The sequence below is a fragment of the Hemitrygon akajei genome, chromosome 26 (genome assembly GCF_048418815.1).
Source record: "Hemitrygon akajei chromosome 26, sHemAka1.3, whole genome shotgun sequence".
NCBI classification, from domain to species: domain Eukaryota; kingdom Metazoa; phylum Chordata; class Chondrichthyes; order Myliobatiformes; family Dasyatidae; genus Hemitrygon; species Hemitrygon akajei.
The window spans coordinates 51497191-51522599 of record NC_133149.1 but is presented as its reverse complement, the minus strand read 5'-3'; the positions used below and the strand labels follow the sequence as shown (position 1 = coordinate 51522599).

The 25409-nt window shown below is 52.8% G+C and overlaps 1 protein-coding gene across 6 annotated transcripts in view; it reads right to left on the bottom strand.

Annotated features, from left to right (window-relative positions):
- Window positions 1-25409, bottom strand: part of dixdc1b (DIX domain containing 1b) — a 220526-nt gene that overhangs the window by 115274 nt on the left and 79843 nt on the right. For all 6 annotated transcript variants that reach the window (XM_073030172.1, XM_073030176.1, XM_073030170.1 and 3 more), the window contains one exon: window positions 11493-11622. In XM_073030172.1, the coding sequence (XP_072886273.1) occupies window positions 11493-11622 (130 nt within the window). The remainder of the gene's footprint in view (window positions 1-11492; window positions 11623-25409) is intronic.

The following is a 25409-nucleotide window of genomic DNA, read 5'->3' as shown; positions in this document are numbered from 1 at the left end:
ACTCTCCTGAATCCTCCCGGTCAGCAGGGGGCGGTATTGAACCTGTTTTAGATGTTGGGACCACTCTCCTGAATCCTCCCGGTCAGCAGGGGGCGGTATTGAACCTGTTTTAGATGTTGGGACCACTCTCCTGAATCCTCCCGGTCAGCAGGGGGTGGTATTGAACCTGTTTTAGATGTTGGGACCACTCTCCTGAATCCTCCTCACACTCCCGGTCAGCAGGGGGCGGTATTGAACCTGCTTCAGATGTTGGGACCACTCTCCTGAATCCTCCTCACACTCCCGGTCAGCAGGGGGCGGTATTGAACCTGTTTTAGATGTAGGGACCACTCTCCTGAATCCTCCTCATACTCCCGGTCAGCAGGGGGCGGTATTGAACCTGTTTAAGATGTTGGGACCACTCTCCTGAATCCTCCCGGTCAGCAGGGGGAGGTATTGAACCTGTTTTAGATGTTGGGACCACTCTCCTGAATCCTCCCGGTCAGCAGGGGGCGGTTTTGAACCTGTTTTAGATGTTGGGACCACTCTCCTGAATCCTCCCGGTCAGCAGGGGGCGGTATTGAACCTGTTTTAGATGTTGGGACCACTCTCCTGAATCCTCCTCACCCTCCCGGTCAGCAGGGGGCGGTATAGAACCTGTTTTAGATGTTGGGACCACTCTCCTGAATCCTCCTCACACTCCCGGTCAGCAGGGGGCGGTATTGAACCTGTTTTAGATGTTGGGACCACTCTCCTGAATCCTCCTCACACTCCCGGTCAGCAGGGGGCGGTATTGAACCTGATTCAGATGTTGGGACCACTCTCCTGAATCGTCCCGGTGAGCAGGGGGCGGTATTGAACCTGTTTTAGATGTTGGGACCACTCTCCTGAATCCTCCTCACACTCCCGGTCAGCAGGGGGTGGTATTGAACCTGTTTTAGATGTTGGGACCACTATCCTGAATCCTCCCGGTCAGCAGGGGCTGGTATTGAACCTGTTTTAGATGTTGGGACCACTCTCCTGAATCCTCCCGGTCAGCAGGGGGTGGTATTGAACCTGTTTTAGATGTTGGAACCACTCTCCTGAATCCTCCCGGTCAGCAGGGGGCGGTACTGAACCTGTTTTAGATGTTGGGACCACTCTCCTGAATACTCCCGGTCAGCAGGGGGCGGTATTGAACCTGTTTTAGATGTTGGGACCACTCTCCTGAATCCTCCCGGTCAGCAGGGAGCGGTATGGAACCTGTTTTAGATGTTGGGACCACTCTCCTGAATCCTCCCGGTCAGCAGGGGCAGGTATTGAACCTGTTTTAGATGTTGGGACCACTCTCCTGAATCCTCCCGGTCAGCAGGGGGTGGTATTGAACCTGTTTTAGATGTTGGAACCACTCTCCTGAATCCTCCCGGTCAGCAGGGGGCGGTATTGAACCTGTTTTAGATGTTGGGACCACTCTCCTGAATCCTCCTCACACTCCCGGTCAGCAGGGGGCGGTATTGAACCTGTTTTAGATGTTGGGACCACTCTCCTGAATCCTCCCGGTCAACAGGGGGCGGTATTGAACCTGTTTTAGATGTTGGGACCACTCTCCTGAATCCTCCTCACGCTCCCGGTCAGCAGGGGGCGGTATTGAACTTGTTTTAGATGTTGGGACCACTCTCCTGAATCCTCCCGGTCAGCAGGGGGCGGTATTGAACCTGTTTTAGATTTTGGGACCACTCTCCTGAACCCTCCCGGTCAGCAGGGGGCGGTATTGAACCTGTTTTAGATGTTGGGACCACTCTCCTGAATCCTCCTCACCCTCCCGGTCAGCAGGGGGCGGTATTGAACCTGTTTTAGATGTTGGGACCACTCTCCTGAATCCTCCCGGTCAGCAGGGGGCGGTATTGAACCTGTTTTAGATGTTGGGACCACTCTCCTGAATCCTCCTCACCCTCCCGATCAGCAGGGGGCGGTATTGAACCTGTTTTAGATGTTGGGACCACTCTCCTGAATCCTCCCGGTCAGCAGGGGGCGGTATTGAACCTGTTTTAGATGTTGGGACCACTCTCCTGAATCCTCCTCACGCTCCCGGTCAGCAGGGGGCGGTATTGAACTTGTTTTAGATGTTGGGACCACTCTCCTGAATCCTCCTCACCCTCCCGGTCACAGGGGGCAGTATTGAACCTGTTTTAGATGTTGGGACCACTCTCCTGAATCCTCCTCACACTCCCGGTCAGTAGGGGGCGGTATAGAACCTGTTTTAGATGTTGGGACCACTCTCCTGAATCCTCCCGGTCAGCAGGGCGCGGTATTGAACCTGTTTTAGATGTTGGGACCACTCTCCTGAATCCTCCGGGTCAGCAGGGGGCGGTATTGAACCTGTTTTAGATGTTGGGACCACTCTCCTGAATCCTCCTCACCCTCCCGGTCAGCAGGGGGCGGTATTGAACCTGTTTTAGATGTTGGGACCACTCTCCTGAATCCTCCCGGTCAGCAGGGGGCGGTATTGAACCTGTTTTAGATGTTGGGACCACTCTCCTGAATCCTCCTCACGCTCCCGGTCAGCAGGGGGCGGTATTGAACTTGTTTTAGATGTTGGGACCACTCTCCTGAATCCTCCTCACCCTCCCGGTCAGCAGGGGGCAGTATTGAACCTGTTTTAGATGTTGGGACCACTCTCCTGAATCCTCCTCACACTCCCGGTCAGCAGGGGGCGGTATAGAACCTGTTTTAGATGTTGGGACCACTCTCCTGAATCCTCCCGGTCAGCAGGGCGCGGTATTGAACCTGTTTTAGATGTTGGGACCACTCTCCTGAATCCTCCGGGTCAGCAGGGGGCAGTATTGAACCTGTTTTAGATGTTGGGACCACTCTCCTGAATCCTCCCGGTCAGTAGGGGGCGGTATTGAACCTGTTTTAGATGTTGGGACCACTCTCCTGAATCCTCCCGGTCAACAGGGGGCGGTATTGAACCTGTTTTAGATGTTGGGACCACTCTCCTGAATCCTCCCGGTCAGCAGGGGGCGGTATTGAACCTGTTTTAGATGTTGGGACCACTCTCCTGAATCCTCCTCACACTCCCGGTCAGCAGGGGGCGGTATTGAACCTGCTTCAGATGTTGGGACCACTCTCCTGAATCCTCCTCACACTCCCGGTCAGCAGGGGGCGGTATTGAACCTGTTTTAGATGTAGGGACCACTCTCCTGAATCCTCCTCATACTCCCGGTCAGCAGGGGGCGGTATTGAACCTGTTTTAGATGTTGGGACCACTCTCCTGAATCCTCCCGGTCAGCAGGGGGAGGTATTGAACCTGTTTTAGATGTTGGGACCACTCTCCTGAATCCTCCCGGTCAGCAGGGGGCGGTTTTGAACCTGTTTTAGATGTTGGGACCACTCTCCTGAATCCTCCCGGTCAGCAGGGGGCGGTATTGAACCTGTTTTAGATGTTGGGACCACTCTCCTGAATCCTCCTCACCCTCCCGGTCAGCAGGGGGCGGTATAGAACCTGTTTTAGATGTTGGGACCACTCTCCTGAATCCTCCTCACACTCCCGGTCAGCAGGGGGCGGTATTGAACCTGTTTTAGATGTTGGGACCACTCTCCTGAATCCTCCTCACACTCCCGGTCAGCAGGGGGCGGTATTGAACCTGATTCAGATGTTGGGACCACTCTCCTGAATCGTCCCGGTGAGCAGGGGGCGGTATTGAACCTGTTTTAGATGTTGGGACCACTCTCCTGAATCCTCCTCACACTCCCGGTCAGCAGGGGGTGGTATTGAACCTGTTTTAGATGTTGGGACCACTATCCTGAATCCTCCCGGTCAGCAGGGGCTGGTATTGAACCTGTTTTAGATGTTGGGACCACTCTCCTGAATCCTCCCGGTCAGCAGGGGGTGGTATTGAACCTGTTTTAGATGTTGGAACCACTCTCCTGAATCCTCCCGGTCAGCAGGGGGCGGTACTGAACCTGTTTTAGATGTTGGGACCACTCTCCTGAATCCTCCCGGTCAGCAGGGGGCGGTATTGAACCTGTTTTAGATGTTGGGACCACTCTCCTGAATCCTCCCGGTCAGCAGGGAGCGGTATGGAACCTGTTTTAGATGTTGGGACCACTCTCCTGAATCCTCCCGGTCAGCAGGGGCAGGTATTGAACCTGTTTTAGATGTTGGGACCACTCTCCTGAATCCTCCCGGTCAGCAGGGGGTGGTATTGAACCTGTTTTAGATGTTGGAACCACTCTCCTGAATCCTCCCGGTCAGCAGGGGGCGGTATTGAACCTGTTTTAGATGTTGGGACCACTCTCCTGAATCCTCCTCACACTCCCGGTCAGCAGGGGGCGGTATTGAACCTGTTTTAGATGTTGGGACCACTCTCCTGAACCCTCCCGGTCAGCAGGGGGCGGTATTGAACCTGTTTTAGATGTTGGGACCACTCTCCTGAATCCTCCTCACCCTCCCGGTCAGCAGGGGGCGGTATTGAACCTGTTTTAGATGTTGGGACCACTCTCCTGAATCCTCCCGGTCAGCAGGGGGCGGTATTGAACCTGTTTTAGATGTTGGGACCACTCTCCTGAATCCTCCCGGTCAGCAGGGGGCGGTATTGAACCTGTTTTAGATGTTGGGACCACTCTCCTGAATCCTCCCGGTCAGCAGGGGGCGGTATTGAACCTGTTTTAGATGTTGGGACCACTCTCCTGAATCCTCCTCACCCTCCCGGTCAGCAGGGGGCGGTATTGAACCTGTTTTAGATGTTGGGACCACTCTCCTGAATCCTCCCGGTCAGCAGGGGGCGGTATTGAACCTGTTTTAGATGTTGGGACCACTCTCCTGAATCCTCCTCACGCTCCCGGTCAGCAGGGGGCGGTATTGAACTTGTTTTAGATGTTGGGACCACTCTCCTGAATCCTCCTCACCCTCCCGGTCACAGGGGGCAGTATTGAACCTGTTTTAGATGTTGGGACCACTCTCCTGAATCCTCCTCACACTCCCGGTCAGTAGGGGGCGGTATAGAACCTGTTTTAGATGTTGGGACCACTCTCCTGAATCCTCCCGGTCAGCAGGGCGCGGTATTGAACCTGTTTTAGATGTTGGGACCACTCTCCTGAATCCTCCGGGTCAGCAGGGGGCGGTATTGAACCTGTTTTAGATGTTGGGACCACTCTCCTGAATCCTCCTCACCCTCCCGGTCAGCAGGGGGCGGTATTGAACCTGTTTTAGATGTTGGGACCACTCTCCTGAATCCTCCCGGTCAGCAGGGGGCGGTATTGAACCTGTTTTAGATGTTGGGACCACTCTCCTGAATCCTCCTCACGCTCCCGGTCAGCAGGGGGCGGTATTGAACTTGTTTTAGATGTTGGGACCACTCTCCTGAATCCTCCTCACCCTCCCGGTCAGCAGGGGGCAGTATTGAACCTGTTTTAGATGTTGGGACCACTCTCCTGAATCCTCCTCACACTCCCGGTCAGCAGGGGGCGGTATAGAACCTGTTTTAGATGTTGGGACCACTCTCCTGAATCCTCCCGGTCAGCAGGGCGCGGTATTGAACCTGTTTTAGATGTTGGGACCACTCTCCTGAATCCTCCGGGTCAGCAGGGGGCAGTATTGAACCTGTTTTAGATGTTGGGACCACTCTCCTGAATCCTCCCGGTCAGCAGGGGGCGGTATTGAACCTGTTTTAGATGTTGGGACCACTCTCCTGAATCCTCCCGGTCAACAGGGGGCGGTATTGAACCTGTTTTAGATGTTGGGACCACTCTCCTGAATCCTCCCGGTCAGCAGGGGGCGGTATTGAACCTGTTTTAGATGTTGGGACCACTCTCCTGAATCCTCCTCACGCTCCCGGTCAGTAGGGGGCGGTATAGAACCTGTTTTAGATGTTGGGACCACTCTCCTGAATCCTCCCGGTCAGCAGGGGGCGGTATTGAACCTGTTTTAGATGTTGGGACCACTCTCCTGAATCCTCCCAGTCAGCAGGGGGCAGTATTGAACCTGTTTTAGATGTTGGGACCACTCTCCTGAATCGTCCCGGTCAGCAGGGGGCGGTATTGAACCTGTTTTAGATGTTGGGACCACTCTCCTGAATCCTCCCGGTCAGCAGGGGGCGGTATTGAACCTGTTTTAGATGTTGGGACCACTCTCCTGAATCCTCCCGGTCAGCAGGGGGCGGTATTGAACCTGTTTTGAGTCCTGACGAAGGGTCTCGGCCCGAAACGTCGACAGTGCTTCTCCCTATAGACGCTGCCTGGCCTGCTGTGTTCCACCAGCATTTTGTGTGTGTGTGTTGCTTGAATTTCCAGCACCTGCAGATTTCCTGGTGTTTGTGAAGGTTTTAAATGCATCTTCCAGGGCTGTTTTGTCTTTTTTTGGCCCTTTTCCTTCTTCATTGCTTGAGCGACACCATATCGGCCGCTCAGCCCACTGCAACTAACTTGCATTTCTTTCTCTTCGCCTCGGTTCCGGAGACGCCGGCTTACGACCGTAACACACCTGCAATCGATCTGCTCGCAGGGGCTTTGTAACTACGCGCCCCCCCTGCCCCCGTAAACTGCCGCATCAGATGCTCCAAGTGACGCTTTTGCACAAATGAGGGAAAATATTCCGCAGCTTTAGCGCTCCCAAGTCCGACAATTTTCTTCCCGTTCCCGTTCACAGAAAGGATCCGACTGCTAAACTTAACTCTAACGGGCAGGAAAATCATGGCCAGCACAGCCCGCCCTGCAAACTGTCTTTTCGGGAAGAGCTACAGGGCTTTTAAATGAAAACTTTCACGCCATTTTCTCCCCACCAAGTGATCAACCCTTCCAGGTAGCAATCCCACCCCCCCCACCTTCACCCGTCATTCGACTGCACTACAGAAATTTTAAACCGCTTTTTCAAACGCTGCTTGCATTGCAAATACATGCTGGTATTTATGTAGTTGTGCACATTTTATTCCAAATCTGTACTTCAACCTCAAACTTTATTCTTATATGGTTCTTAATTCTTCATAATTGCTGGAAGTTGCACTTTGTTTCACATGTCACACCAACACACCGCAGCAAATTCCTAATACGGAATTTGTGCCCAGTACGGTGCAAAAATCTCAGGCTGGGGTGGGTAAAGCTTCTGCACACAGTAATGTAGCAATTTTATGCATTGCACGGTTTTTGCCACAGAAAGAAACTAATTTCTTGACATACTTGAATGATAATAAACCCGATTCTGATATGGGGTCTCGGTTGTGGACTGAGAGTGGGAAGGGGGTCAGGGAGAGGGGGAATCATGGTTGGGGAAAAGGGGGAGGGGAATCATGGTTGGGAAAAGGGAAGGGAGAGGGGAATCATGGTTGGGAAAAGGGGAAGGGAGAGGGGGAATCATGGTTGGGAAAAGGGGAAGGGAGAGGGGAATCATGGTTGGGGAAAAGGGGAAGGGAGAGGGGAATCATGGTTGGGAAAAGGGGAAGGGAGAGGGGGAATCATGGTTGGGAAAAGGGGAAGGGAGAGGGGAATCATGGTTGGGGAAAAGGGGAAGGGAGAGGGGAATCATGGTTGGGAAAAGGGGAAGGGAGAGGGGGAATCATGGTTGGGAAAAGGGGAAGGGAGAGGGGGAATCATGGTTGGGAAAAGGGGAAGGGAGAGGGGAATCATGGTTGGGAAAAGGAGAGGGAGAGGGGAATCATGGTTGGGAAAAGGGGAAGGGAGAGGGGGAATCATGGTTGGGAAAAGGGGAAGGGAGAGGGGGAATTGTGGTTGGGAAAGGGAAAGAGAGAGGGGAATCGTGGTTGGGGAAAAGGGGAAGGGGAAGGGAGAGGGGAATCATGGTTGGGAAAAGGAGAGGGAGAGGGGAATCATGGTTGGGAAAAGGGGAAGGGAGAGGGGGAATTGTGGTTGGGGAAAAGGGGAAGGGGAAGGGAGAGGGGAATCTTGGTTGGGAAAAGGGGAAGGGAGAGGGGAATCATGTTTGGGAAAAGGGGAAGGTAGAGGGGGAATCATGTTTGGGAAAAGGGGAAGGTAGAGGGGGAATCATGGTTAGGAAAAGGAGAGGGAGAGGGGAATCATGGTTGGGAAAAGGGGAAGGGAGAGGGGGAATCATGGTTGGGAAAAGGGGAAGGGAGAGGGGGAATTGTGGTTGGGAAAGGGGAAGAGAGAGGGGAATCGTGGTTGGGGAAAAGGGGAAGGGGAAGGGAGAGGGGAATCATGGTTGGGAAAAGGAGAGGGAGAGGGGAATCATGGTTGGGAAAAGGGGAAGGGAGAGGGGGAATTGTGGTTGGGGAAAAGGGGAAGGGGAAGGGAGAGGGGAATCTTGGTTGGGAAAAGGGGAAGGGAGAGGGGGAATCATGTTTGGGAAAAGGGGAAGGTAGAGGGGGAATCATGGTTGGGAAAAGGAGAGGGAGAGGGGAATCATGGTTGGGAAAAGGGGAAGGGAGAGGGGGAATCATGGTTGGGAAAAGGGGAAGGGAGAGGGGGAATTGTGGTTGGGAAAGGGGAAGAGAGAGGGGAATCGTGGTTGGGGAAAAGGGGAAGGGGAAGGGAGAGGGGAATCATGGTTGGGAAAAAGGAGAGGGGGAATTGTGGTTGGGAAAAGGAGAGGGAGCGAGAAGCACCAGAGAGACATTCTGTAATGATCAATAAACCAGCTGTTTAGAATCAGATGACCTTGCCTGGTGTCTCAGGGCTGGGTGTGTCCAACCCACACCACATCTTGCCCTTGGCACTCCCTTCTCTGCCATCCGTCCCACACCCTTCCCCCCTTTCCATTCCCAACTTGCTCTCTACTCCACATTGACAAATACAGTTTTGTGCAAAAGTCTTAGACACACTCACACACACACACTCACACTCACACACACACACTCGCACACACGCTCACGCACACAATCACACTCACACACACACTCACTCGCACGCGCACTCACACGCACTCTCGCACGCACACTCACATGCTCACACACACGCTCACACGCACGCACACTCACACACACACACACACTCACACACACACACACACACACACACACACACACACACACACACACACACACACACACACACACACACACACACACACACACACACACACACACACACACACACACACACACACCCTATTAAAAGTATTCACCAGCCCTTGGAAGTTTTCCTGCCTTATTGTTTTACAACATCGAATCACGGTGGATTCTATTTGGCTTTTTTTGACTCTGATCAACACAAAAGACTCGTGTCAAAGTGAAAACAGATCTCTACAAAACAATCTAAATTAATTACAAATATAAAACAAAAATAATTGATTGGATGAGTACTCACTCCCTTCCAAGTCAGTATTTAGCAGATGCACCTTTGGTAGCAATTATAGCCTCGCGTCTGTGTGGATAGATCTCTATCAGCTTTGCACATCTGGACACTGCAATCTTCCACACTCTTCCTTACCAAACTGCTCAAGCTCTGTCAGATTGCATGGTGATCGTGAGTGAACAGCCCTTTTCAAGTCCGGCCACAAATTCTCAGTTGGATTGAGGTCTGGACTCTGACTTGGCCACTCCAGGACATTAACTTTGTTGTTTTTAAGCCATTCCTGTGTAGGTTTGGCTTTGTGCTTGGGGTCACTGTCTTGCTGGAAAACAAATCTTCCCCCAAGTCGCAGTTCTCTTGCAGACTGCGTCAGGTTTTCCTCCAGGATTTCCCTGTATTTTGCTGCATTCATTTTACCCTCCACCTTCACAAGCCTTCCAGGGCCTGCTGCAGTGAAGCGTCCCCACAGCGTGACGCAGCCACCACCGTGCTTCACGGTAGGGATGGTGTGTTTTTGATGATGTGCGGTGTTTGGCTTAAGCCAAACATAGCGTTTAGTCTGATGGCCAAGAAGCTCAATTTTGCTTTCATCAGAGCACAGACCCTTCCTCCAGCTGACTTCAGAGTCTCCTACCTGCCCTCTGGCAAACTCTAGCCGAGATTTCATGTGAGTTTTTTTCCCAACAGTGGCTTTCTCTTTGCCGCTCTCCCACAAACCTGCGACGGGTGAAACACCCGGGCAACAGTTGTTGTATGCGCAGTCTCTCCCATCTCAGCCACTGAAGGTTGTAACTCCTCCAGAGTTGTCATAGGTCTCTTGATGGCCTCCCTCACCCGTCCCCTTCTTGCACGGTCACTCAGTTTTTGAGGACGGCCTGCTCTAGGCAGATTCACAGCTGTACCATATTCTTTCCATTTCTGCATGATTGACTTAACTGTTCTCCAAGGGATAGTCAGTGACTTGGAAATTTTCTTGTATCCGTCTCCTGACTTGTGCTTTTCAATAACCCTTTCTGCAGAGTTGCTCGGAGTGTTCTTTTGTCTTCGTGGTGTAGTTTTTGCCAGGATACTGACTCACCGGCGGTCGGACCTTCCAGACACAGGCATATTTTCACCACAATCAATCGAAAATCCTTGACTGCACACAGTGATCTCCGTTTAACTAGTTGTTTGACTTCTAAATCCAATCGGCTGCACCAGTGATGATTTGGTGTGCCGTAGTAAAGGGGGTGAATTCTCATGCAATCAATTATTTAGCGTGCTATCATCTTTACTTAATTTAGATCATTTTTTTAGAGATCTGCTTTCACTTTGACACGAAAGAATCAGTGTCAGATTAGACCCACTGTGATTCAATGTTGTAAAACAATAAAACCTGAGAACTTCCGAGGGGGTGAATACTCTTTATAGGCACTGTATATTCCGTCCAGTTGGCCTCCAACCTGATTCCTCGAACTTCCGGTAATGTCCCCTCCCCTCTCACCATTCCCCATCCCCAATTCCCTCTCTCACCTTATCTCCTTACCTGCAATCCGATCGGCAGCACCAGTGATGATGTGGGGGGGGGGGGGTCATGTTAAACAGGGTGAGTACTGGTGCAATCAATTATTTAGTGGTTTACATTTGTAACTAATTAGATCGCTTTTTGGAGATCGGTGTAGACTCTGACACAAAAGAGTCTTTTAGTGTAAAAATGAGCCAAATTAAATCCACTGTGATTCAATGTTTGAAAACAGTAGAACACGAAAACTTCCGGGGGTGGGGGGGGGGGTGAATACTTTTTATAGGCGCGCACACACCCACACACGCAAAAGATGTCTGCACAGTACTGTACATAGCAAATAAAGTTAATCCTTGTTCCTCATCCTATATGCTAGAAACCCATCGACGCAAATCCCAACTCAGACACATCATCACTGAACATCCGTGCACAACCAGAGAGTTAAAGACGCACAGAGACCGGTCAATTTTGACTCGCTCACACGCTAACCCACAAACTCCGCCAGGGAGTTTCCCGAGCCCGGCTGCGAAGGGAGGAGGGGTTGGACTCGGGGCTAGCAACACCCCCTTCCCGTAACAGCCCAGAGCAACGGCAGCCGAAACTCCAAAGAACCCCCCCCCGCCCCCCCCCCCCCCGTCCCTGGGATAGGAAGGGTCGTCAAAGGTCAGCCGCCCGCGGGGGACAACCGACCCGGGAGCGAGCTGCCGCGGGTGGGTGGCGTGCCCCCCCCGGTCGGGGTAAGTGACGGGCTCCAGGGGACGATACTGACCCACTATCTCCACGAGGTGAGTTAGCACCACTCCGTCCCTCAGATCCTGCCGCAAGTCCTGGACGGGATTCAGCCCCGGTTTCTTCTTCAGCTGCGAGTTGACCCACACCACGTAGGACTGCAACTGTTGCTGTGGGGCAGAGAGAGAAGGGAAAAGTTTACAGGCGGCCCCCCGCTTTTCGGACGCTCGCTTTACGACGGCTCGCTGTTACGAAGGACCTACCTTGGTACCCGTTTTCGCCGACCAAACAGGATTTTCGCTCTTACGGGGGAAAAAAAGACGCCCGCTCTATACGTGTGTTTACCCTGAGAAAGACTACCGTGACCGTGAAGCCTTGTGCGGGCAGTTGTGTGCGCATGCGTGTACATGCGTAGGCGTGTACATGTGCATGTACGTTCGTAGGCGTGTACATGCACAGGCATGTACGTGCCAATTTTTTCCTCAAATCGATTTTGGCTCGCTGTCTTCCTGAACTTGATAATTGAAACTACACCGTACATACAACCGTTGACAGAAATGTCGACAGCGCTTCTCCCTATAGACGCTGCCTGGCCTGCTGTGTTCCACCGGCATTTTGTGTGTGTTGTTTTAAATGTTGGGGCCACTCTCCTGAATCCTCCCGGTCAGCAGGGGGCGGTATTGAACCTGTTTTAGATGTCGGGACCACTCTCCTGAATCCTCCCGGACAGCAGGGGGCGGTATTGAACCTGTTTTAGATGTCGGGACCACTCTCCTGAATCCTCCCGGTCAGCAGGGGGCGGTATTGAACCTGTTTTAGATGTCGGGACCACTCTCCTGAATCCTCCCGGACAGCAGGGGGCGGTATTGAACCTGTTTTAGATGTTGGGACCACTCTCCTGAATCCTCCCGGTCAGCAGGGGGCGGTATTGAACCTGTTTTAGATGTTGGGACCACTCTCCTGAATCCTCCCGGTCAGCAGGGGGCGGTATTGAACCTGTTTTAGATGTTGGGACCACTCTCCTGAATCCTCCCGGTCAGCAGGGGGCGGTATTGAACCTGTTTTAGATGTTGGGACCACACTCCTGAAACCTCCCGGTCAGCAGGGGGCGGTATTGAACCTGTTTTAGATGTTGGGACCACTCTCCTGAATCCTCCCGGTCAGCAGGGGGCAGTATTGAACCTGTTTTAGATGTTGGGACCACTCTCCTGAATCCTCCCGGTCAGCAGGGGGCGGTATTGAACCTGTTTCAGATGTTGGGACCACGCTCCTGAAACCTCCCGGTCAGCAGGGGGCGGTATTGAACCTGTTTCAGATGTTGGGACCACTCTCCTGAAACCTCCCGGTCAGCAGGGGGCGGTATTGAACCTGTTTCAGATGTTGGGACCACTCTCCTGAATCCTCCCGGTCAGCAGGGGGCGGTATTGAACCTGTTTTAGATGTTGGGACCACTCTCCTGAATCCTCCCGGTCAGCAGGGGGCGGTATTGAACCTGTTTCAGATGTTGGGACCACTCTCCTGAATCCTCCCGGTCAGCAGGGGGCGGTATTGAACCTGTTTTAGATGTTGGGACCACTCTCCTGAATCCTCCCGGTCAGCAGGGGGCGGTATTGAACCTGTTTTAGATGTTGGGACCACTCTCCTGAATCCTCCGGGTCAGCAGGGGGCGGTATTGAACCTGTTTTAGATGTTGGGACCACTCTCCTGAATCCTCCCGGTCAGCAGGGGGCGGTATTGAACCTGTTTTAGATGTTGGGACCACTCTCCTGAATCCTCCCGGTCAGCAGGGGGCGGTATTGAACCTGTTTTGTGTCCTGACGAAGGGTCTCGGCCCGAAACGTCGACAGTGCTTCTCCCTGTAGACGCTGCCTGGCCTGCTGTGTTCCACCAGCGTTTTGTGTGTGTTGCTTGAATTTACAGCATCTGCAGATTTCCTCGTGTTTGCTGTACCTACAATATTTCTACTTTATATAGGCTGTGTATTTATCATCTCATTCCTGCTGTTACTGTATGTTGGTGTTTTTGAAGGTTTTTTTTGTGTTATTTGGTTTGATTTGGTAGGTTATTTTTCGGGTCTGGGAAAGCTCAAAAATTTTTCCCATATAAATTAACGGTAACTGCTTCTTCACTTTCCGACATTTCGGCTCACTAACGGTTTCACAGGAACGCTCTACCTTCGGATAGCGGGGGAATCCTGGAATATATTTTTTTAAGCCCATCACCTGCAGTCGCACTAGGTTGCCCCATCCCCAAGACACACCCTCTTCTCATTGCTACCATCGGGGAGGAGGTACAGGAGCCTGAAGACACACACTCAGCGATTCAGGAACAGCTTCTTCCCCTCCGCCATCAGGGAGGAGGTACAGGAGCCTGAAGACACACACTCAGCGATTCAGGAACAGCTTCTTCCCCTCCGCCATCAGGGAGGAGGTACAGGAGCCTGAAGACACACACTCAGCGATTCAGGAACAGCTTCTTCCCCTCCGCCATCAGGGAGGAGGTACAGGAGCCTGAAGACACACACTCAGCGATTCAGGTACAGCTTCTTCCCCTCCGCCATCGGGGAGGAGGTACAGGAGCCTGAAGGCACACACTCAGCAATTCAGGAACAGCTTCTTCCCCTCCGCCATCAGGGAGGAGGTACAGGAGCCTGAAGACACACACTCAGCGATTCGGGAACAGCTTCTTCCCCTCCGCCATCAGGGAGGAGGTACAGGAGCCTGAAGACACACACTCAGCGATTCAGGAACAGCTTCTTCCCCTCTGCCATCCGATTTCTGGATGGTCCATGGGCACTACCTCACATTTTGTGCTTTTTTTTTGGTAATTTGTATGTATGTGACAAACTAAAACCTTGACTAACAGACTGCTATGGAAACCCCAATGCCCTTGAGTGGAAAGTTCTACAAAAAAACAATAGTAGTACTGTAGGACTTTGTGTATAAAACATGCGAGAGTCATTTTATTGTGGTTAACAAAACCACGATACGAGTCAGTGGGTGTGGCCCAGTCCATCGTGGGTAAATCCCCTGAGCACACCTACACCAAAACAGGAAAACAGCTTCCATCCTCGGGAAGCCCCAGCACCAAGGTCATGAGGAAGGAGGTACAGGAGCCTCAGGACCCACACCACCAGGTTCAGGAACAGTTATCACCCCTCAACCATCAGGAAGGAGGTACAGGAGCTTCAGGGCCCACACCACCAGGTTCAGGGACAGTTATTACCCCTCAACCATCAGGAAGGAGGTACAGGAGCCTCGAGGCCCACACCACCAGGTTCAGGGACAGTTATCACCCCTCAACCATCAGGAAGGAGGTACAGGAGCCTCAGGACCCACACCACCAGGTTCAGGGACAGTTATGACCCCTCAACCATCAGGAAGGAGGTACAGGAGCCTCAGGTCCCACACCACCAGGTTCAGGAACAGTTATCACCCCTCAACCATCAGACTCCTGAACCAGAGGGGATAACTTCACTCACCCCATCAGTGAACTGTTCCCACCACCTATGGCCTCACTTTCAAGGACTCTTCACCTCATGTTCTCGATATTTATTGCTTATTTATTATTATTTCTTTCTTTCTGTATTTGCACAGTTTGTTGTCTTTTGTGCCCCGGTCCGTGCGTTCTTCCATTGCCTCTGCCACGGTTACTACTCTATTTTGGGATTTATTGAGAATGCCTGCGGGGAGATGAATCCCCAGGTTTGCATACGGTGAGGTACGTGTACTTGGACAATAAATTGTCCCTGAACTTCAGATCTCTGCGCTGCTGCCGGAAAACAGGGGATTTCACGGCCCACGTCACCGATAATAAATCTGACGCTGATCCTGGTTGTTGTCACTCGCATTCCTCACGTGTAACGGAATTGGAAGGCCGCCGGGCATCGCGCCTTCCTCCCCACGGCCGGATTGCAACCCCGGAGCGCCAGTTCGCACCCTCCCCTCCCGCTCGCGGAACGCAGGTTCTAACCCGGCCGCACGGGAAGGCTTCCCCGCTGGCGGCTCCCGACACAAACGCTTCCTTCACCCGGAATCCGGTACTTTCAGAAGTACAATCCAGAGTCTTTCAGAAGGGCACTCCCGATGGACATTTGACTGCCCGTTGTCGCAGCCATGTTTTCACCAAGTCAAGTCACTTTTATTGTCATTTTGACCAGAACTGTTATGTACAGTACACAGTGAAAACGAGATAACGTTTTTCAGGACCATGGTGTTACACGACACAGTACAAAAACTAGACTGAACTAGGTAAAAAAAACAACACAGAGAAAGCTACACTAGACTACAGACCTACCCAGGACTGCATAAAGTGCACAAAAACAGTGTGGGCATTACAATAAATAATAGACAGGACAATAGGGCAGTAAGGTGTCAGTCCAGGCTCTGGGTATTGAGGAGTCTGATAGCTTGGGGGAAGAAACCGTTACATAGTCTGGTCATGAGAGCACGAATGCTTCGGTGCCTTTTCCCAGACGGCAGGAGGGAGAAGAGTTTGTATGAGGGGTGCGTGGGGTCCTTCATAATGCTGTTTGCTTTGCGGATGCAGCGTGTGGTGTAAATGTCCGTGACGGCGGGAAGAAACACCCCGATGACCTTCTCAGCTGACCTCACTATCCGCTGCAGGGTAATAAGGACCACAAGGCACGGGAGCAGAATTAGGCCACTCGGCCCATCTAGTCTGCTCCACCACTCTATCACGCCTGATCTATTATCCTTCTCAACCCCGTTCTCCTGCCTGCTCCCCACGACCTTTGACACCCCAACTAATCGAGAACCTATCGACCTCCGTTTTAAGTGTACCCGATGACTTGGCATTGAATTCCACAGATGCACCACCTCCTGGCTGAAGAAAATTTTCCTTTAAACAGACGGGCTTCAATTCCAAGGCTCTTCCCTCTGGTCCTGGACCCCCCCACCCCCCACCCCACTATAGGAAACGACCTCTTCATCGAGGCCTTTCAATATCTTCTGGGTGTCAATGAGACTCCCCACCTCATCCTTCTGAATTCCAGCGAGCCGTCGAACGCTCCTCACACGTTAACACTTTCATTGCCGGAATCATTCTCGCCAACCTCCCCCGGACCCTCTCCAACGCCCGCACATCTCTTCGTAGATAAGGAAGGGGGTGGGGGGCAAGACAGCGTGCGATATTCCCAGTGCGGCCGACCAGCACCTCATCCAGCCTCCCTTCTCTTATACTCAAGCCCTCTGGAAGTGAACGCAGACATCCGCTTTGGGAAAGGTCAATGACCCCCTTCTGCAGATGGCACTAATGGGAGCACATTAAGAACGCAGCCTTTCAGCTCGAAAGCTAATTACTGATGCTTAAGTCGACTGGGGGGAGAGCTTTCCTTCCTCCGCCAACCCGCTGCACACGCTCAGCCGCGGTAAATAAAATTACTTTCAGTGAAACGGGACTGGGAGACGAGGGGATGTGACAGGCATCGTTAGACTAGATTTAATTACCGGATTTAAAGACTCCCACTCGCTCTCCCATCCAGGCAGATACCCTGGTAAGTCTGCGCTGCACTCCGAGGTGAGTGAATGAGGAGACCAGAACCGAACACGATACTCCCAGTGTGGTCTCACCAGGGTTTTAAAGAGCTGCAACATTATCTCACAGCTCTTGAACTCATTCCCCTGACTAACGAAAGCCAACACACCAAACGCCTTCTTAATAACCCGATCAACTTGTGGGGCAACTGTGTAGTAGCTACGGATGTGCGTCCCCACTCCCTCCCAAGATCCCTGGAAGCAACTCGCCGTTAACCCTGCGTGTGCTCTGCCTTCACAGTGTCGAGGGTGGCTGCTGGAGGCCTCTGCACTCGGTGATCAATTTTCCCTCTCGATGGGGAGGGAGGGTTTGCTGCCGATACTGGAGTCGGGGGACTCGAAACAAGAGGCAATGCTTCAGACTGACTGTAACATCGAAACAGCTACCGTTCATCTCCCCTTTTGCTGTGGAAGGAGTGATATCCGGGGGTGGGGGGGGGAGAGAAGGGAGGGAGGGAGAGAGAGAGAGAGAGAGAGAGAGGGAGGGAGAGAGAGAAAGGGAGAGAGGATGGGAGGGGAGAGGGTAAGGGAGAGAGGGGAGTGGGGAGAGGGGGAAGGGGAGGGGGAGGGAGGAGAGGGTGGGGAGAGAGGGCGAGGGATAATAACTGTTCCTGAACCTGGTGGTGTGGGTCCTGAGGCTCCTGTACCTCCTTCCTGATGGTTGAGAGGTAATAACTGTTCCTGAACCCGGTGGTGTGGGTCTAGAGGCTCCTGTACCTCCTTCCTGATGGTTGAGAGGGGTAGTAACCGTCCCTGAACCAGGTGGTGTGGGTCCTGGGGCTCCTGTACCTCCTTCCTGATGGTTGAGGGGTGATAACTGTTCCTGAACCTGGTGGTGTGGGTCCTGAGGCTCCTGTACCTCCTTCCTGATGGTTGAGAGGGGTAGTAACCGTCCCTGAACCTGGTGGTGTGGGTCCTGGGGCTCCTGTACCTCCTTCCTGATGGTTGAGAGGTGATAACTGTTCCTGAACCTGGTGGTGTGGGTCCTGAGGCTCCTGTACCTCCTTCCTGATGGCAGCAGCGAGAAGACAGCATGTCCTGGGTGGTGGGGGTCCCTGATGATGGATGCTGCTTTCCTGCGACAGTTTTTCAAGTCAATACGGTTGGGAGGGCTTTACTGCCCCGAATCCAATACCTTTTGTAGGAGTTTCTGCAGGGCAGACTGAGTCTGGTGAACTTATAATGGTTTGTTATTTGGTTCTTTAAGGTTGTCATCGCCGGGTGGGGTGGGAATGGAGACAAGCTCTCACTCCCTACTAAACACCCCAGTCTCAAATCACCTCTGACAACCAGGTCCAGCTCCTGTCCTTCTCGCGTGGCCCAGCTTAGCTACCGGCGGAGAAGGGGGCAAAGGCGGGTCACTGGCGCCTGAAAGCCAGTCGGCTTCGTGTAGGATGGGGTTGGCAGCTCCTGTAGGAGGAGGAAATCTCTGACCGCCAGGCTCCGGTGCCACTCGCGGGGGAAGAACCCCAGGCTGGAGTCTCCAAGGCGACTCCTGCGACGCCGCTGTTGCCAAACCGTATCGCCGCTCTCTGCCGTTCCTCTGGGTTCATCGGCTGCGTGGGGGGAGGGGAGAGCCGTATCGTGCCTTCCTGGCCGGCGTGTCACGCCGCCAACGAGGACACCACCTCCGTGGTCGACCCCGACCAACAGAGGAGCTCGTGAGCGGCGTTTCCGTCGGTAATACTTGTTTACAATCCTGACCCACGCCCAAATCAAAGGAACTTTCTCCGTGCCCACCTGGCATCTGACAGGCAGCATGTGATTTCTGTCTGATCCGAGGGACCGGCACTGCACTGAATGGGGCTTTTTGTTATCCCAGTCCACGTCCCGCACAATTCCCCCACTGTGCTCTGTCCGCATCTCAAAGCACAGACACACACGCACGGTGCTGGAGGGGACTCGGCAGCTCAGGCAGCATCGATGAGATGAATGTACTCTGGTCCTCGCTGTTTCGGGCTGAGACCCTTCATCTCAAAACCTACTCACCCAGGGCATGCCCTTTTCTCACTGTTACCATCAGGGAGGAGGTACAGGAGCCTGAAGGCACACACTCAGCGATTCAGGAACAGCTTCTTCCCCTCCGCCATCAGGGAGGAGGTACAGGAGCCTGAAGACACACACTCAGCGATTCAGGAACAGCTTCTTCCCCTCCGCCATCAGGGAGGAGGTACAGGAGCCTGAAGGCACACACTCAGCGATTCAGGAACAGCTTCTTCCCCTCCGCCATCGGGGAGGAGGTACTGGAGCCTGAAGACACACACTCAGCGATTCAGGAACAGCTTCTTCCCCTCCGCCATCGGGGAGGAGGTACAGGAGCCTGAAGGCACACACTCAGCGATTCAGGAACAGCTTCTTCCCCTCTGCCATCGGGGAGGAGGTACAGGAGCCTGAAGACACACACTCAGCGATTCAGGAACAGCTTCTTCCACTCCGCCATCAGGGAGGAGGTACTGGAGCCTGAAGACACACACTCAGCGATTCAGGAACAGCTTCTTCCCCTCCGCCATCGGGGAGGAGGTACAGGAGCCTGAAGACACACACTCAGCGATTCAGGAACAGCTTCTTCCCCTCCGCCATCGGGGAGGAGGTACAGGAGCCTGAAGACACACACTCAGCGATTCAGGAACAGCTTCTTCCCCTCCGCCATCGGGGAGGAGGTACAGGAGCCTGAAGACACACACTCAGCGATTCAGGAACAGCTTCTTCCCCTCCGCCATCGGGGAGGAGGTACGGGAACCTGAAGACACACACTCAGCGATTCAGGAACAGCTTCTTCCCCTCCGCCATCAGGGAGGAGGTACAGGAGCCTGAAGGCACACACTCAGCGATTCAGGAACAGCTTCTTCCCCTCCGCCATCAGGGAGGAGGTACAGGAGCCTGAAGACACACACTCAGCGATTCAGGAACAGCTTCTTCCCCTCCGCCATCAGGGAGGAGGTACAGGAGCCTGAAGACACACACTCAGCGATTCAGGAACAGCTTCTTCCCCTCCGCCATCAGGGAGGAGGTACTGGAGCCTGAAGACACACACTCAGCGATTCAGGAACAGCTTCTTCCCCTCCGCCATCGGGGAGGAGGTACGGGAACCTGAAGACACACACTCAGCGATTCAGGAACAGCTTCTTCCCCTCCGCCATCAGGGAGGAGGTACAGGAGCCTGAAGACACACACTCAGCGATTCAGGAACAGCTTCTTCCCCTCCGCCATCAGGGAGGAGGGTACAGGAGCCTGAAGACACACACTCAGCGATTCAGGAACAGCTTCTTCCCCTCCGCCATCAGGGAGGAGGCACAGGAGCCTGAAGACACACACTCAGCGATTCAGGAACAGCTTCTTCCCCTCCGCCATCAGGGAGGAGGTACAGGAGCCTGAAGGCGCACACTCAGCGATTCAGGAACAGCTTCTTCCCCTCCGCCATCAGGGAGGAGGTACAGGAGCCTGAAGACACACACTCAGCGATTCAGGAACAGCTTCTTCCCCTCCGCCATCAGGGAGGAGGGTACAGGAGCCTGAAGACACACACTCAGCGATTCAGGAACAGCTTCTTCCCCTCCGCCATCAGGGAGGAGGTACAGGAGCCTGAAGGCGCACACTCAGCGATTCAGGAACAGCTTCTTCCGCTCCGCCATCAGGGAGGAGGTACAGGAGCCTGAAGACACACACTCAGCGATTCAGGAACAGCTTCTTCCCCTCCGCCATCAGGGAGGAGGTACAGGAGCCTGAAGGCGCACACTCAGCGATTCAGGAACAGCTTCTTCCCCTCCGCCATCAGGGAGGAGGTACAGGAGCCTGAAGACACACACTCAGCGATTCAGGAACAGCTTCTTCCCCTCCGCCATCAGGGAGGAGGTACAGGAGCCTGAAGGCGCACACTCAGCGATTCAGGAACAGCTTCTTCCCCTCCGCCATCAGGGAGGAGGTACAGGAGCCTGAAGGCGCACACTCAGCGATTCAGGAACAGCTTCTTCCCCTCCGCCATCAGGGAGGAGGTACAGGAGCCTGAAGACACACACTCAGCGATTCAGGAACAGCTTCTTCCCCTCCGCCATCAGGGAGGAGGTACAGGAGCCTGAAGGCGCACACTCAGCGATTCAGGAACAGCTTCTTCCCCTCCGCCATCAGGGAGGAGGTACAGGAGCCTGAAGACACACACTCAGCGATTCAGGAACAGCTTCTTCCCCTCCGCCATCAGGGAGGAGGTACAGGAGCCTGAAGGCGCACACTCAGCGATTCAGGAACAGCTTCTTCCCCTCCGCCATCAGGGAGGAGGTACAGGAGCCTGAAGACACACACTCAGCGATTCAGGAACAGCTTCTTCCCCTCCGCCATCAGGGAGGAGGTACAGGAGCCTGAAGACACACACTCAGCGATTCAGGAACAGCTTCTTCCCCTCCGCCATCAGGGAGGAGGTACAGGAGCCTGAAGACACACACTCAGCGATTCAGGAACAGCTTCTTCCCCTCCGCCATCAGGGAGGAGGGTACAGGAGCCTGACATCTGATTCCTGAATGGACATTGAATCCTTGGACACCACCTCACTTACTTCTGTTTTTCTGCACGATTTTTAATTTATTCGATATAAGTACACTGTAATTGATTTACTTTTTTATTTATAACCGGGATTAGGTTAACCATATAACAATTACAGCACGGAAACGGGCCATCTCGGCCCTTCTAGTCCGTGCCGAACGCTTACTCTCACCTAGTCCCACCGACCTGCACTCAGCCCATAGCCCTCCATTCCTTTCCTGTCCATATACCTATCCAATTTTACTTTAAATGACAATACCGAACCTGCCTCTACCACTTCTACTGGAAGCTCGTTCCACACAGCTACCACTCTCTGAGTAAAGAAATTCCCCCTCATGTTACCCTTAAACTTTTGCCCCTTAACTCTCAACTCACGTCCTCTTGTTTGAATCTCCCCTACTCTCAATGGAAAAAGACCATCCACGTCAACTCTATCTATCCCCCTCATAATTTTAAATACCTCTATCAAGTCCCCCCTCAACCTTCTACGCTCCAAAGAATAAAGACCTAACTTGTTCAACCTTTCTCTGTAACTTAGGTGCTGAAACCCAGGTAACATTCTAGTAAATCTCCTCTGTACTCTCTCTATTTTGTTGACATCTTTCCTGTTATGCGGTGACCAGAACTGTACACAATACTCCAAATTTGGCCTCACCAATGCCTTGTACAATTTTAACATTACATCCCAACTCCTACACTCAATGCTCTGATTTATAAAGGCCAGCATACCAAAAGCTTTCTTCACCACCCTATCCAGATGAGATTCCACCTTCAGGGAACTATGCACCATTATTCCTAGATCACTCTGTACTACTGCATTCCTCAATGCCCTCCCATTTACCATGTATGTCCTATTTTGATTAGTCCTACCAAAATGTAGCACCTCACACTCATCAGCATTAAACTTCATCTTCCATTTATCAATTAGCAATTATTATAACTATCTTGAACGGAAAAGCCTACAGCCCAGTCTATCGCGGGTAATACTCTCCCTACCACATCTACAAGGAGAGTTTTTGCAGGAAGGGATCATCCATCATCAGCGACCCCTCCGCCATCCAGGCCATGTTCTCTTCTCGCTGCTGCCATCAGGAAGGAGGTACGGGAGCTTCAGGACCCACACCACCAGGTTCAGGGGACAGTTATCACCCCTCAACCATCAGGAAGGAGGTACAGGAGCCTCAGGACCCACACCACCAGGTTCAGGAACAGTTATCACCCCTCAACCATCAGGAAGGAGGTACGGGAGCCTCAGGGCCCACACCACCAGGTTCAGGGACAGTTATCACCCCTCAACCATCAGGAAAGAGGAACAGGAGCCTCAGGACCCACACCACCAGGTTCAGGAACAGGTATCACCCCTCAGTCATCAGGAAGGAGGTACAGGAGCCTCAGGACCCACACCACCAGGTTCAGGAACAGTTATCACCCCTCAACCATCAGGAAGGAGGTACGGGAGCATCAGGACCCACACCACCAGGTTCAGGAACAGTTATCACCCCTCAACCATCAGGAAGGAGGTACAGGAGCCTCAGGACCCACACCACCAAGTTCAGGGACAGTTATCACCCCACAACCATCAGGAAGGAGGTACGGGAGCCTCAGGACCCACACCACCAAGTTCAGGGACAGTTAACACCCCTCAACCATCAGGAAGGAGGTACGGGAGCCTCAGGACCCACACCACCAGGTTCAGGAACAGTTATTGCCCCTCAACCATCAGGAAGGAGGTACAGGAGCCTGAAGACACACACTCAGCGATTCAGGAACAGCTTCTTCCCCTCCGCCATCGGGGAGGAGGTACAGGAGCCCGAAGACACACACTCAGTGATTCAGGAACAGCTTCTTCCCCTCCGCCATCAGGGAGGAGGTACAGGAGCCTGAAGACACACACTCAGCGATTCAGGAACAGCTTCTTCCCCTCCGCCATCAGGGAGGAGGTACAGGAGCCTGAAGACACACACTCAGCGATTCAGGAACAGCTTCTTCCCCTCCGCCATCAGGGAGGAGGTACAGGAGCCTGAAGACACACACTCAGCGATTCAGGAACAGCTTCTTCCCCTCCGCCATCAGGGAGGAGGGTACAGGAGCCTGACATCTGATTCCTGAATGGACATTGAATCCTTGGACACCACCTCACTTACTTCTGTTTTTCTGCACGATTTTTAATTTATTCGATATAAGTACACTGTAATTGATTTACTTTTTTATTTATAACCGGGATTAGGTTAACCATATAACAATTACAGCACGGAAACGGGCCATCTCGGCCCTTCTAGTCCGTGCCGAACGCTTACTCTCACCTAGTCCCACCGACCTGCACTCAGCCCATAACCCTCCATTCCTTTCCTGTCCATATACCTATCCAATTTTACTTTAAATGACAATACCGAACCTGCCTCTACCACTTCTACTGGAAGCTCGTTCCACACAGCTACCACTCTCTGAGTAAAGAAATTCCCCCTCATGTTACCCTTAAACTTTTGCCCCTTAACTCTCAACTCACGTCCTCTTGTTTGAATCTCCCCTACTCTCAATGGAAAAAGACCATCCACGTCAACTCTATCTATCCCCCTCATAATTTTAAATACCTCTATCAAGTCCCCCCTCAACCTTCTACGCTCCAAAGAATAAAGACCTAACTTGTTCAACCTTTCTCTGTAACTTAGGTGCTGAAACCCAGGTAACATTCTAGTAAATCTCCTCTGTACTCTCTCTATTTTGTTGACATCTTTCCTGTTATGCGGTGACCAGAACTGTACACAATACTCCAAATTTGGCCTCACCAATGCCTTGTACAATTTTAACATTACATCCCAACTCCTACACTCAATGCTCTGATTTATAAAGGCCAGCATACCAAAAGCTTTCTTCACCACCCTATCCAGATGAGATTCCACCTTCAGGGAACTATGCACCATTATTCCTAGATCACTCTGTACTACTGCATTCCTCAATGCCCTCCCATTTACCATGTATGTCCTATTTTGATTAGTCCTACCAAAATGTAGCACCTCACACTCATCAGCATTAAACTTCATCTTCCATTTATCAATTAGCAATTATTATAACTATCTTGAACGGAAAAGCCTACAGCCCAGTCTATCGCGGGTAATACTCTCCCTACCACATCTACAAGGAGAGTTTTTGCAGGAAGGGATCATCCATCATCAGCGACCCCTCCGCCATCCAGGCCATGTTCTCTTCTCGCTGCTGCCATCAGGAAGGAGGTACGGGAGCTTCAGGACCCACACCACCAGGTTCAGGGGACAGTTATCACCCCTCAACCATCAGGAAGGAGGTACAGGAGCCTCAGGACCCACACCACCAGGTTCAGGAACAGTTATCACCCCTCAACCATCAGGAAGGAGGTACGGGAGCCTCAGGGCCCACACCACCAGGTTCAGGGACAGTTATCACCCCTCAACCATCAGGAAAGAGGAACAGGAGCCTCAGGACCCACACCACCAGGTTCAGGAACAGGTATCACCCCTCAGTCATCAGGAAGGAGGTACAGGAGCCTCAGGACCCACACCACCAGGTTCAGGAACAGTTATCACCCCTCAACCATCAGGAAGGAGGTACGGGAGCATCAGGACCCACACCACCAGGTTCAGGAACAGTTATCACCCCTCAACCATCAGGAAGGAGGTACAGGAGCCTCAGGACCCACACCACCAAGTTCAGGGACAGTTATCACCCCACAACCATCAGGAAGGAGGTACGGGAGCCTCAGGACCCACACCACCAAGTTCAGGGACAGTTAACACCCCTCAACCATCAGGAAGGAGGTACGGGAGCCTCAGGACCCACACCACCAGGTTCAGGAACAGTTATTGCCCCTCAACCATCAGGAAGGAGGTACAGGA